At 48.0% G+C, this 14,708-nt stretch overlaps 1 protein-coding gene across 3 annotated transcripts in view; it reads right to left on the bottom strand.

Annotated features, from left to right (window-relative positions):
• CA10 (carbonic anhydrase 10) overlaps positions 1-10,855 on the bottom strand; it is a 319,808-nt gene extending 308,953 nt beyond the window's left edge. Inside the window, exons 1-2 of one of the 3 annotated variants that reach the window (XM_081161559.1) lie at positions 10,517-10,855; positions 8,960-9,591 (exon numbers count right to left, since the gene is read on the bottom strand). In XM_081161559.1, coding sequence (XP_081017685.1) covers positions 8,960-9,020 — 61 coding nt within the window. In that variant the 5' untranslated portion in view covers positions 9,021-9,591; positions 10,517-10,855. Of the gene's footprint in view, positions 1-8,959; positions 9,937-10,516 lie in introns of those variants that run through there. The other 2 variants (XM_081161560.1, XM_081161561.1) reach the window with 2 other exon arrangements.
• Between the last annotated feature and the right edge of the window lie 3,853 nt (positions 10,856-14,708).

The raw sequence follows: 14,708 nt of genomic DNA, 5'->3' as shown, positions 1-14,708 counted from the left end.
GGCATCATAGGACTTAGACAGACAGTGACATATGGCTATTCACACCCAGGCCATACAATAGAAATGTACGACTCACAGATGCCTCACTTTTACCTATCAGTGTAACCTCCATATACCTAAGAGGTTAATAAGAGGAGTCTTTGTTCCGTAACCTCCCCTTATTTTTTCTGTAATTAAATTAACGAGCAAACAAACATCAAACCATCCAACTGATCATTTCCTCACAGCTGTTAAGATCAACTAGGATATTACAGACAGAATGCACAGCCAAGAGCTGCAACTCTACTACATTCTTTCAATTTCTAGATGCCTGGCTCTCCTCCCTGGTAAGAACTAGTGAGCTACACACCACAGCTCTGTTACAAATGGCTAGAGGGGGGAGTAGTTTTCAGCCACAAGGCTGAAACACCTTGGAGAGCAGAGCCATTTCCTGTGTTGCTGTGCACCAAGATTAACCGGTGGAGCAGGCCTTCCCCTAAAGCCCGCTAGTCTAGATCAATACTGAACTAAGGGGCAGTGAGCTTTCTCTCGTGCTGGTTTATCCCAAGCTGGGTCCCAATATGAAAACACCTTATCGTAAGCAATCCCCTTTAATAGGACCAGAGATGACATGGAGAAAGGAACAAGGGTGCATCCACTGACCTGCAGCCATCCTAGTTCAAGGCAACACAAAGCTGCTGGAATACATTTTAAAACAACTGTAAGTGCCCCCAAATAACACTGGTTGGTCAAATGCGGGATATGAGTTAATTCTAAGAAGGAAATAGAAAACTATCAAATATGTTGCTCCCTCAGAAGGTTCCAGGTCTGCCTCTTTGCATGCTCAAAGACCCCCATGCAAGTAGAAGCAAGAGGGCAGCTAACAGAGAGGTCTTCATCTCCATTCCTTCCTATCTCAGATCTCTCAGATCTCGTCTCCCAGTCTCCTGCTAAGGAAGGAAAGCCATTCTAAATCACTCTTTGTCATTCATTTACATATTAATTCAATCATTCATTATTGAGCATCTACTGAATGCCATGTACTGGGCTGGGCAATGGAAAGAAAAATCAATATTTGTCTATCACTAAATATACATTCCACAAGGGCAAAGATCATGGCTGTTTCGCCCCCTACATTATATCTTCTGCTTGGCCATTGCCTAGCTCAGAGGAGGCATTTGTTAGCATTTTGGGGATTAATGAGCCAACACATTAAACTCTTTGGGGGTGGGAGAGAACCCTTCCATAGATATGCCCCTTTATTAGTTTAAGAATACTACAAGGTATTTATTTTTCTTTGAAACTCATGGAGGAAGAATGAATGGCCTTTGCTCACTCACTAAGTGGTGTCAACAAAATTGCTTTCCTTGAGGGTGATAGGTAAGTAAGAGACAACAGAAGCGGAATATGTTGACTCCTATCCTTCAGTGAGTGGGTTCGTTCCAACTCTGGCATTGCTGCCAATTGTGCTGTGAAGGCAGCGGTCTTGGCTCCGGAAACCTCACCTGAAAGTCACAGTCTTCATTCCCTACACCAGCCCCTTCAGCCACTGGGCATGAAGTATTGGACAAAGTTAAAGATGAATTCTGCATTTACTGTGACAAAGGTCCCAGCTCTCCCTGATAATCCCTCTGCTGCCAAACTGATGGCACCTTCATGCAAATGTAATCAAACCCAAACACTGGCTACCCCATTACCAGTCCAATCTCACTAATAAGCAGCAATTATGGCTCTGTGACAAAGGAACCCGGACCTTTCTTCCATCCGCAGCTCCCCATCCCAAGCCCTGCAAGCTGGGAATCCTTTAAAGTTTTGTTTGAGGTTACAGGAGATGAAAACGGCAAAAAGTTGTAGGAAAGATTCAATTGTCCAGGAGAACAAGATGATAATTGCCACACTGCAAAATCCAGGGTCAGCCAATAGGGTCTTGGCTCTTTCTCCTAGGGTATAAATGCATGGAGACTAAGGAAAGAGGTAAATTCTGTTATCTGTATCTGGGTTATCTCCAAAGCTGCTGGGAAGCCCCCTGGAACTAGACATGACACTAGTGATGTAGGGTAAATGGAGCAGAGCTGGACCAGAGCCAAAGGCTTTAACCCTTACTGTTCTGTTCCTAAGAAAAATGTATGAATTAGACCTACCCCCTTGGGTCTTAAAGGGATGTCTTCTCTGCACAGGGAGGCACAGGGTGGTTTTTATTGACTATGATTAGGTGCAAAGTGTTACTCTTATTGGGATCCTATCTCCTAAATGCTCTTCTATCTCCGCCTCATCCATCACACTCCACTCTGGTTGTTGCCATATTGACCTCTTGCCAGTCCCCTGAATTCATCATGTCCTATCTGATCTCCCTGTCTTTGCAAATGCTCTTTCCTATGATCACCCCTCCCCAATCACGCATCTCCTGGTCGATGGATCAGACAAAATCTTCCAAGCCAAGCCTTTAGCACCCTTCAAGAGGCAGCCTAAACCCCTTCTAACTGACACTCCTTTCTCTCCTTCCTCTGCTCCTTCCACCTCCAGAATGAGTCAGATGTCCCTTCTCTGTTCTACTCAAACACTGTTTGTATCTCCTTTCGTTACAATACTTATCACGTTCTGGTGTAACTATTAATATTTAAAAAATCAGTCTCTTACTAGATTATGAATTCTAGGAGGGAAAAGGCAATGTCTTACACATCCCTTTTGGGCCCCCAGTATCTTCTGTATAGGGCACTGTCCATAAATGTTACATGGTTAAGTGGATAAAGGAAATAACAAGTGTCGTCTTATACATACTAAGGAGCAGGTACTGTTCATTTTTGTGATTCTTCTGCCTGGCAGAGAGCTGGCAATTCTATGTTGTTGAACACAGAAGAAATGACTGAATAATTAATCGGAATTTACAAGCACAGGTTCAAAGTGTCAACAACAAGCACTGTTATTGATGACAATGATGATAATGATCTTATGAGAGCAGCTCCAATTCACTGACTACTACAAGCCAGACACTATGGCAGAACCTTATGTACATTTTCTCCAATCCTCATTTTACAGACTTTACAGAAGCTCAGAGAACTTAAAGAACTTCTCCAAGACCACACAGAGAGTGCATGTAGAAGGCAGGATTCACATGTTGGCCTTAGTTCCAAAGCCCACACTTACTCTCATAGGATATGTGTAATTTGGCCAGTGGTTACTGAATTCCAGGCACCATGGTAGGCATTTTAAAAATACTATTTTGTTCCTTACAATTACCCTGAAGAATCAGCAACTTTGGGAAGTATCATCTCCATTCTACAGAGGAGAAAGCTGAAGCCTCTTCAAATCTCAACTGTCTATAATCCCAAATAGGCTACAAACTAGACAAAGTACAACAGTAACTGGAGACGTGCCACACAAATTTAAGATCCCAAAAAATGTTAGAATCACAAATTCTAACCAAGTTCAGTCCATAGAATCGATGCAAAGATCCGTAAGAAAAATAAAAAACACCAAGAAATTAAATATATTAGGACACTCCATGTCATCTCAGTTCAACAGGTCCCTGACTGGGCTCATCCATATTGTCCAGTATCTCCCAAAGTGAACCTTTTTTTCCAACTGGGACAGTCCTTACTATACATCTCACTCATTCCTATTCCTCTCCCTTGGATAATGTAGTCCCCTCCTTCTCTTCTATCCCAGCTTCCAAAATCTATCAAAATTCTCCATTTCCCTCAGGTCTGCTCTTCTCTGTTCTACAGCATTTATTCCCTTTATCAAACAATTAAGCATTATTCTTATGGTTTTAGCCCACGATACATTCTGTGCATTACAACTTTGCTTTTATAACTACATCTTAACAATTAAGCCTTAATCATATTATTTTATATCACTCTACATTGTGTGTCCATATCTCAACTTTGATTTTAGAACTATCTCTTAGGCACAGATCGTTCCATAATATGATAAACAATTCTTTGAAATAGGTAAAGATGAGCTAATTTTCAATTTACAGATGAGGAGACTGAGACACAAAGAGGCTAAGAGAATTGCCCAAAGTCATCTAGATCATGAAGGAAGGTTTCAATAGCAGGTCGGGTCTTCTAACTTCCATACTGTTTCTACAATGGCTTGCTACCATACACTCTTATGGTGCCTGGATCTCTTCCAGGCCCAAACATTAATGAAGGTGAAAAGCTGAGATGTTAGGCACTGACTACCTAAGATAGCAATCCTTTCCCTCCAGGGACTGTCTATCACTCAGGAAGACTCTCATCTCACTGCCAGGAGAGTCTCATCTAGGATGATGGCATCTGTCAGCGACTGGGCTGTGTGACATCACATGGGAAACTGGATTTAAAGACACCATACTGCTAATAACATCATCGGATAAGTGTTCTTTGCTTGGTGGGCTCTTCTTTTATTTAACAAAATGTTCCATTTCAAGTTATATCAACAGCATCTGCAGTTCGCCCTTTTGGAAGCTCTTAAAAGCTGGATTCTACACCGAGTCATAATTTACAAGCAGAAAGAGGAAAACTCTGTTGCTTCCCTGGGTACTGAGCTCTATGTTGCTCCCAGGCGATGCATTAAACTTTCCAAGCCTCACCTCCACATTGGCCTCACAGGGAGAACGTGGGTGCCACTCATGACCAGGCACCAACACCTAACACTGCCAGTCTCATTTCTATGAGAAACAAAATGAAGAGACCTTTCAAAGTCATTAAGCCAAGGCCCCCTTGAAACGAGGCTTCATGCTCAATGTCATAAAATGCACTTGCTGATGATTCTGTTTTTGCTTTAAAACAAGTGGAAGGGAAGGAAACTAAAGGCTCTATTCTGTCATGGCCTCACAAGCCTGCATAATGCCGGATTTGTAGGAGAAAATAATTACATTATTGCAAGCTCCCTACTGTTAGCCTCAGACACTGTGCTAAGAGAAATCACTGGATACGTTATCTCATTTAATCCTTATAACAAATGTGTGGGGTATGGACTATTATCCCCTTTCTGCATGTAAAGAAGCTGAAGGTAAACCATTTTCATTTTCAGATAAGGAAAAGAATGTATTCCATATTCCTTGCTTGTAGGGATTGCTTATCATAAGGTAAACTTGGGTAATAGTCTCACCTGTATGATTGACAGAGTCACATACAACTCAAATGCTACCTTAATTCTAGCTCTAGACTACAATCACCCTAAATCTCCACTCCCAAACTCTCTAAGACTTTCATCCATTTAACACAATTTATTCTTTCAATTGGAGACATCACAATAAAAAAATCCTGAATAACAACATTTAAAGAAAATCTTGAACCAAAACATAAATAATATATTGGATTTTTGACTCAGTTAGACCTGGCTGTGAGTCCTCTAGGCTGAACCTCTGTGGCTTTGGTTTGCTCACATATAAAATTACCCTACCAATTCCAAGAACAGATGAGTTAAAATATGTGCAATATTATGTAATATATGTGAAAGCATCACATAATACTAATTGGTATTACTGCTATTATTATGAGGAAACTGTCAAAGTAAAGTTATGTATAGGGAAGTAGGATATGTTATGTAAATTAAATCAGACAGCTGTTTTCAGACCAGGAAATTCTCTCCTGGTGCTGCTAAGAATTCATTCAATACATCAGAGCTGCTTTTGTAAGAACGGAATGGTGCTCTTGCTAGCACAGGAAAAAATCTCTCTCCTCCCTCCCTCCCTCCCTCCCTCCCTCCCTCCCTCCCTCCCTCCCTCCCTCCCTCCCTCCCTCCCTCCCTCCCTCCCTCCCTCCCTCATCTCTTCACAGATCTTGGCTGCCTTACATTTTCAGTAAAATGAGATCTGAGTCCAATATGGAGCCCCAAGAATTCCCAGATGTGGCATTCCCTCCTCAGCCTAGCTGTGTTGTCCTTAAATAGCCCAACTGATACAATCTCTCAAATGGAAGCACACATGCTCCTTCCCCAGCAGCTAGCTAGCGAAGCCTGGCCAAGCAGACCCCAGTCCCACTTGTGGCCAGTGGTTACCGTATTCTAGACATCATGCCAAGCATTTTCTCAAGAGTGCTTTGTTCCTTACATTTACCCTGTAGGATCAACAACCTTGGGAAGTATCACAGCTTCATCACAACCAAACGACTAGTGCAGAACCATCAAACATACCAAGAGCAGGTCTCTGTATTTTAAGCAATATATCTACACAGGCCTAGGGAGAATACTCCTTGGATATGCTTTTAATTTGGGGATGGGGTGGGGTGAGGGTAGGCACCTTTGGTTAACAAAACACTAAGCTACAAAGCACCTGAAAGCTAATGCTACTGACTGAAATTCAGTCACTGTACCTCCTATAGCCCAGATCTACTACCCACATTTTCCTTCTGCAAAACGTTTACAGTGCAGACTTTTGCTGGCCTTTTCTAGTCTGGTATCCTCAGTAATGAAGCCAACCCCAGCACTGCATCAATTACTGCTGCCTGGTAGCTCAGTGAGAATTAGTACCCATTTCCAGGGTAGGGAAATTCATCCCAAGATGGTAGAGAGGTGTTTTGTTTTTTTTCTTTTTTACTTTAAGATTTAGGAGGTTCTATAGTCAAGGATTATGTTCCTTTTGGTAAAGTTCAGTCATCAGTAAATTAAAACTGCAAATCATGGAAACAGAAATGAAAGACCTACTAAACTCTCCCTGAGACAATTACTCAACCTTAGTGCATTGCATTCCTGAACCTCGTAAGGCTGCCAGATGGGAAAAACAAAGTCCCCCAAACTGTGAGTCATAATTATATTACTAATCAGAATTGTGACATACACGGGCATCACTGAGTGAGTGAGTAGCTCTGCCTTTGGAGGTCGGAGACCACCTTGGCCCTGGAGAAGGAATAGCCTTTTAAAGTTAAGTTTATGGATGTGTAAATAGAGAGCACATAATGGTGCATTCCTGCCTAAATGTCTTCATCAAGTGCAAATTAACGCAGATCCTAACTAGGCATTTGCAACGCTAACCTAGTTTTCTGTGTTGAGCTAATAGCTAGCAATTTCCTTTACACTTTTATCTTCTCATTCCTTAGCAATGATGATTACTTAGTAAATACATGTGAAAGGCCACGCACTCCATTGCACACCTCCTGGGTTGGAAATTACCTCTCCTAATGCTTCTGTTTATATAATTTTGTTGCTGATACGCCAAACCAAGTAGAGCTGTGACAGGTATCCCATTAATGGGAGGCTAAGAACAGATCCCTTCTCAGCTGGGTCCCCTGTGATGGCCAGACCAAAGGCAGGGGCTGGAAATAAAGGGTGCTGGGGGTGCAGTGGGGTGGGGTGGAGCTTCAAGGATGTTAACCCTTTGTAAATCTTAAAGGGACTCAGATGGCTTGGCTCATTTGAAAATTATTTATGATGCTGGAAAGAGGTAGGGAAAGGCTATTTTATAACTAGTGAAATATGGAACGAGAGAGAGAGAGAGAGAGAGATTGAAATAGACATGTAGAAGAAGCAAAATGTGGCTTTGTGAGATGCTCCCCAGTTCATTCCTGGATATGACTGATATAAACCTTTACAAGTCACCTAATAATTTTTCCTTAGATGTAGGATGGGGTAAAAGAGGTCCTACTAGAGGATTTTAGGGCACTTTTTTATAATCTGCCAGGCACACAACATATCTCTAATTTCTTAGTAGCGTGGCCAAGCCCCAAACAGAATAATTTTGAATAAGAGATTTCCTATTCCTGCCCTATAAGGAGAACATTGAAACTGGATATTGATCTTTGGATCTGGGTCCAGGGTAAGGGCAGACAAGGGTTTTTAAACATCCAGAATCAGGTCTGGCTTAGAGGGTGGAGATTGACTGGGCGGAAGGAAGATGCAGGAAATATGTCCCTGTCCCCCAGTGCTGCTCAAATGTGTCTGCTCACAGGGGCAGGGTTCCTGCTCTCCTCTTCTGGTGACTTCATGGGAAGTTGGCTGGGTCCCCAATTCTGCAGAGGGAATGCAGGCAGAAGGGAGCACTGCAAATGGGACTTGCCCTGGGAGCCTAAATGACAGGTGTGAAGGGAGCTGGGGTGGACACTGTCAATGGGAGGAGGCACTAAACTGAACTGGGGAATACTGCTGATCCTGAGGCTTTTTTCTCACAGCTCCCCTCCACACCCCCAACTCCCTGCACCAACAAAGACATTGCTTGGAAATCAGAATCCCTTCCAACACACCGACACACAGGTGCAGGCAGGCCCAAGCCCTACCCCATTCACCTCCACCGGCTTGCGGTCAGCCGCTAAACCCAACGACTGGCACACCTCGCCTGAGGTCAGTGAGCCTGAGCCAGCACATCCTTGCCACTGGGCATTCGAAAGCACCGTGACCTAAAGCGGTCTTTATGATGCTGGGTTGTTTCAGATGGGGTTTGCTTTTATTTGGGGTGGAGGGGGTGGGGGTGGGCAAGGATGTTTCAGACCATCACCAACTGGCCTGATGGGTTTGGGGGAGGCATGGAGGACCTCCACATCCCTCTGGTCCCTGATGGTATTCCCCAAGCCCGCATCCTTCCGCAGTCCCTTCAAAGTGCTCAGGTGCCGGGCAGGGCTCTGCGTCCATTTTGCCAGCCAGAACCACCAAGTTTGGGAACTTTGAGAGCCTGGGGATGGGGGTGGGGGTTGCTAAGGCTCAGATTTCGGCGCCAGAGTTCTCAGCCAGAAAGCAGTTGAAAATCAACACCCATCTGCCTCTCCTTTCTCACCCCCCACCCCTTCTACGTTCCAGAACTCCAAACAGAATCTACCCGGGAGACACACACACACACACACACACACACACGCACACACACACCCATCCTTGGGCTTAGAAGGTATTTCATTCTGAAGGCAGCAAACCCCGAGAGCTGAAAGGACCTCTGTCACCACCACCCTCCCATCCCACCCACCCCGAGAGGCCCCTTGAGTGTCTTACGCGCAATAAAACCCCGATACATTCCCAACACAACACAGCACAGCACAACACACACCCGCCGCGACTCCAGCGCTTCCCATACCTGATATGCAGACGATGAAATTGGCTTGAAGAAGAAAAAGCACCTCCCAGACTATTTCCATCCTCTGATTCTCATTCCAAGTGCATCACTCGACGGGAAAACGGGGGGCAGGGGGCGGGGGGGCTGGCACGGCACCCACACTCACACACTTCCGAGCGCGTGCACACCCGCACTCCCACCGGGCAGCCAGCCGGTCAGGGACAGTCACCCCCCAAGATCAATATCGCAGTTTGAACTGTTCCGGCAAATCTCCCCTCGGGCTCGACGGGCGTGCGCCCCAGATGTGCTGACACATGTCCGACGTCTCGCTGCCCCGGAGGTCTCCCCGCTCAACGGTCTCTGCTCCCGGCCCGAGCGGCGGAAACCACACTAGCAGAGGCGGCGGCAGCCACCTGAAGCCACCAGCGCTGGGCTCCTTCTGCAAACACGAGACCCCGATCCTCCTGGCGCCCCAAGAAGACATAGACGACAGCCCCCCGCCGGGCCGGGCCGCGCCGTTCCGGGCCCCGGCGGCTCGCGGCTCGCGGGCTGAGCCCAGGCGTCGGCGGCAAGTTGCCCTCGAAGTCCGCCGCCCTCACCGGGGCATGGTCAGGGGGTGGCCGCCGCTCCGCTTCGGGGCCGCTCTCCTCCTGCTTCCGGGGCGCGGGGGAGGGGCGGGCGGGGAGACAGAGAAAGAGGCAGGGTTACCGCCCGAAGCCGCCGGCGCCCGCAGCCTCCGCCGACCCTCCCCGCTCCCGGGTCCGCGCGCAGCCCGCCGCCTCCGAGCCCGACCCGGGCGGCGCGCGCGCGCGCGCGGGGCGGCAGCAGGAACGGCGGGGAGCCGGGGAGCCGGGCGCGTCAAGGGGCCCGCGGGCTCCCCACGGCGCGCGCGCGCTTTCCGTGCCGCTGCTGTTTTCCTGGGCTCCCCGGAACCCTCGCTCCCATCGCCCGCAACTAGCGCCGCCGCCGCCGCCGCCGCGGAGATTTTTCCGCAATGCAACTGCAGGGGTCGTTATTTCCTCGCCTACGGATCCCGACGCTTCCCGAGTGGGAGGGGAGGAGGAGGGCTGGGGGGGGGCGGAGGAGGGGAGGGGGGCGGCGGGGGAGGCTGGGCCAGGTGAGCGTCCCCGCCGCCGCCGGGAGACCCCGCAGCCACCCGGCCGCCAGCTCGCGGGGGCGGAGACGGGAGGCCGGGGTGGGGGTGGGGGGTGAGGCTCCACGCGGCCATCGGGAGGACTGGAGCGCTGGGCGTCAGAGGTTGGGGTCACCGCGGCAGCCGCCGGGGCCCGAGCCCGGCTGCGACTCCGACCCCGCCCCGCCCGCCTCGGTCACCCTCCGGGACTCGGGGAGTTTCTCTTCTCCTTCCAAAGAACTTCGCGCCCGCCGGTTCGGCGCGGGAGCCCCGGGCGGGACTCATCCTGGGAGTGCTGCTGCGCTCTCCCAATGCTGCGGAATATTGGGGAATTTTTTTTTTTTTTTTTTTTTGGCAAAATTCGTTCCCTGCTCTCTCTCCCTCCCGTCCCTCTCCTACCCCCTTCCCCCTCCCCCTTTCCGCTCCAGCGCCAGAACATTACTTACCCCCAAGTTCTCCCTTCTGCAGGCTCCTAGAGCAGGTGCAGCTCCTGCCTGCAAGTCCCTCACCTCCCTCCTCCCGAAAGTAGAAAAACCGTCTGTCCAAGTCCGGGTGCGAGCAGCGGCCGCGGCCAACTGCGCCGCTGCCCAGCTCTGGGAGGTTCCAAGACTATTGGCAACCCGGGCTTTAGGGTCTCAGGCTCCCCTTCGTTTCTCTCAGTCGTTTTTCTTTCGGGGAGCTCAAGTGCTTTGGAGGCTTTTGCTGGGGTCCGGGATACTCTCTGCCCCTGACACTCAGCCGCTTTCCAGTGAAGACGTCCCCACCGAAACCACGCGCGCGCGCGCGCACACGCCCAGCGCGCGGCTTGCGGAGGCCCCGGGGGAAGGTGGGAGCGGCGGGAGCACCACCCACCGCCCCGGGCGGAGCCGGAGCGCGCGGGCCGCGGGTCTAGGCGCGGCAGGCTCCGGAGACCAGGGACGCACGAGCACCTGGCCAGCCGCTTGCAAATGTCGGTGCCGGGGGACTGGGAGAAACCCGTGCGCTCGGGACTGCTCTCCTGGGAAGAGGGCTGGGAGCGAGAGGACGGGAACCGCAGCCGGGGTGCACCGCCTCCGGCGCCGCAGCAGTGGCTCGAGCAAGCCCCAGACCTACCTCTTTGGCCAAACTGCAGCCGAGGAGGCAGGCTGGGGAATCCCTGGGAAGACCTCGGGTGCCTCGGCGCGCTCGTCCGGAATGCACGCTGTGACGTTTGGAGATTTTGCACAAGCTCGCTGGACACGCACAGCAAACACACACACACACACCACCCGCAGCGGTTTGGTTTGTTTGTTTGTTTTTTGCACATTTTTATTTTTGATGTTCAGAAGCCAATGCGGTGTGAGCCTCGGTCTAACAACCGCATCAAGGGTGGATGAGTGGAGAGGGAGCGGGAGACGGGGAGAGGGAGCCCGTCGTCCGCACAGTTTAGCGAGTCTTCCTGGCGGCGTGGCATCTGAGGGTGCGGCGTGGGAGCCCCAGGAGTTACACCGCAGTGTTCCCGGGGTTCTTGGACTGACTCCAGCCGCCCGGGAGCCTGGCGGTTTGTGCAGAGGGGCGGGGGCGGCGGGGGGTGGAGGGGAGGTGGGGGGAGCGGAGCCGAGCAGGAGCTTCCCAGGCTGGGCTCGCTCCGGGAGCCGCAGCTGCGTGGTCCTGCTGCCTCCAGAGATTCCCGAAAAGCACCCGGGCAGACTTGCCAACTCCTTAAGAAAGACTTTTGACCGGGGGATCTGTTCTCAGACGTGACGGCCAAGGACTCCAGGTGGTCACGCATTAAAAATCTAGGCCCAGAAAAAGGACCAGGATTCTTATTTGGACAGCTCGAGGCTCAGCAGGAAAGATATTGAGACCTCAGAACATTAAAAAAAAACCAAAACTCAGAATTAGACCATTTGGGAAACATGGGGGGGGGGGGGTTGTCTCCGTGCCTTGAAAGTTCACCGCACGAAAGGACTTTTAGGAGGGAGAGAAAAGAAAGCAGTTTGCCCAAGATGAGCCGATTCCATCCGAGGGAGGGTTTTGCACCAAGGTCAGTGACCTACCTTTTGCGTTTGGGAACCGAATGGCCGGCCAGCAGGAGAGCTCTTTCTGGAAGCAGAAGCAGGGTGCCTGGATTTTTATACCACGACCCATTTATTTATTAATGAATTATGCAAATATTAAGTGCGTGCCTGGTATGTGTCAAGCCCTGTGGCAGGATGCTGGAGTTTTGAAATAAAAAAAATCCATAATCCTTGTTTTCAAAAAGCTTAAGGACCAATTCCCCTCTACATTTGCCTTAAGAGCCAAAGCTAATAAAATAATACTTAATTTTTCTCATCAGCCTGTATGCTTGCCTTCAGCCCTCTCAAAAATATTTAATCTATTGTCTGCTACCAAGTACTTTAATAGAAACATACAAAAATAAACAAAAACTATCAATTGATGCCATTTGTTTAAGTAAAAATAATTGCATCTATTGTTTTCTATGCGCCATGTACTGCCAAATCCCTTACATGAATTACCTTGTTTAATCATCATAACATCCATGTAAGAGAAATATTATTACTTCCATTGTACAGATGATAAAACAGAGGCCCAAAGTAACTATTTGCCCAACGTCTCCCAGCTACTAATTAGTAGTGTCAGAGGCCATCATGCTCCACCACCTCCCCTCCTGCTCCATGAAGTGAAAAGTATCGTCTCAGGGAGGTCACTGTGTACTTAGGTAGAGCCGAAATCCACACATGACGCAGCTAGACGTCAGTTAAAGGCAGGGCGAAACCTAACAGTAGACTATGCAGCTTAAAATTTAGTTACAGTAGAAATAGGAGAAAGAAAAAATCACCGGGAATTAGGAGTAATCAAAGACATTTCTAATGAAAATCGGAGTGATTGCTAAGTGCCAATTCTGTCCTTGAAATGCAGCACTGAACACAATAGTCCTTCAACATTGACTTTCTATATTAGCATTTTCTAGAAGGAAAAAAACACAATGTTTTCTTGAGTCATTCCTAGGCTTAATCTACTTGTTTTCTAAGAAAGTCTCCATCTTAATCCAGAAAACAACTCAGTAAAAACACATAGAAAGTAGGAACCTTCTGTCTTCACTCTTTATTTAAGTGTTTATTTTTTAACCCACAAAAGAAATGAAAAACAACCATCTCTGTGAAGCTAAAATAGATTTATTTTTAACACTTTTCTCATATTTTAATGAGTTTGTACCCATATCTTCTTAACTACAAAGAATCTTTCTCCATTATATCTGCCTTCATCCTTTGTCTCTTTTCTACTCTATATTTCTATAAACTCAGTGCAGGTATGTTACACATATAATAGAATGTCTTGGCTGAGACCAAGTCTGAGGGCAATTCCAGTTGTCCCATGGAAAACAGGGGATTACAGTTCCACCCCCCAGAGAGGACAATATTGAAATCATTTGGGTTCTTTATCTGCCTTCTCTTTCTCAATTGTTCTCTCTTTAATGTGGAAGCTGTCTAGTAAGGAAGCTCTGACATTGCATCTGTATCTTTATCTGTCTTACAGATATTGGACTATTATGTTGTAAAATTATTCTGTTGGGAACATAGGCTATGATCCCCTATATATTAGGTGGGGAGATTTCCTTTGAAGGTAGTTGAAATTGTCCAGTCAGTCATTCTTAGAGAGAGGCAGACCTGGGGACAGAAATGAAGACTTGGAAGATGAGCCTTAAGACTTGGAAGATGAGCCTTAGAGTGGAGCTGAGCAAGAAATGCTTCCTTTTCAGTGAGTTAGGATGAGAGGCAAAGGGGCTATTCAGGAGCATGTTTAGTGGGGAGGGAAAGATGGGTTCTGCTACTGAGATGTGGGCTGTGAGCCAGGCAGGAAGGAAAGTTTAGAGTAAGGCAGGGAACTACACCAGGGAAACCAATAAGGCTGGCATGTAAGTCCATTATCTGAGAATAATCATATCTAGTAACCAGTTAAAAATTCATCTCAGAATGTGTTTCCTTTCTGTTGTCTTTTCAGATGACTGTTTACAAACAATATAACACCTTGTGGGCAAACTTCTGTGCCAACACTTGGGTGACAATGGTAAGGGGGTGTTGTAGCAGTTCCAAAACCAATGTGGAGATGGTCGAAGCAGCAGGAGAAAGCTCTTGGTGGTACCCCCAAACTGTAGAGTGTGATGGACAGTGACACAAAGGGCAGACCATAGCAGAGTAGAGAGCTCTATGGAAGAAAGAGGTGGGTGGTGATGAAGACCATGGTGATGTCTTGGGTTGTGAGCACAGCTGAGTCATCCCCACAGGGACTCCTCAAGAGTCAGTAGGAGGCAAGGACCTCAAAAGCAGACCGGGATTCTGCTATCCAGCATGCAAGTGGAGGCCATCAATCAATGTATGAGTTTCCTGTTGCTGCAGTGATAACACAAACTTTCACTCTTACAGTTCTGGCGGTCAGAAGCCTGAAATGAGTCCTACGGGGCTAATATCACTGTGTCTGCAGAGCTGTGTTCTTCCTGGAGGCTGAAGGGAGAATCCATTTCTTGCCTTTCCCAGCTTCTAGATGCCGTTCATATTCCTTTGCTCCTGGCTCCCTTTCAGCAATGTCTTTACTCCAGTTTATGCTTCTATCATCACATCTCCTTCTTTGACTCCCTAACTCCCCCCCTCCCTTTTTTTTTTTCTTCTTTAAAAT

The sequence above is a fragment of the Miniopterus schreibersii genome (genome assembly GCF_964146895.1).
Source record: "Miniopterus schreibersii genome assembly, chromosome: 16".
Taxonomy (NCBI): domain Eukaryota; kingdom Metazoa; phylum Chordata; class Mammalia; order Chiroptera; family Miniopteridae; genus Miniopterus; species Miniopterus schreibersii.
This window is presented reverse-complemented; position numbering and strand designations above follow the sequence as displayed.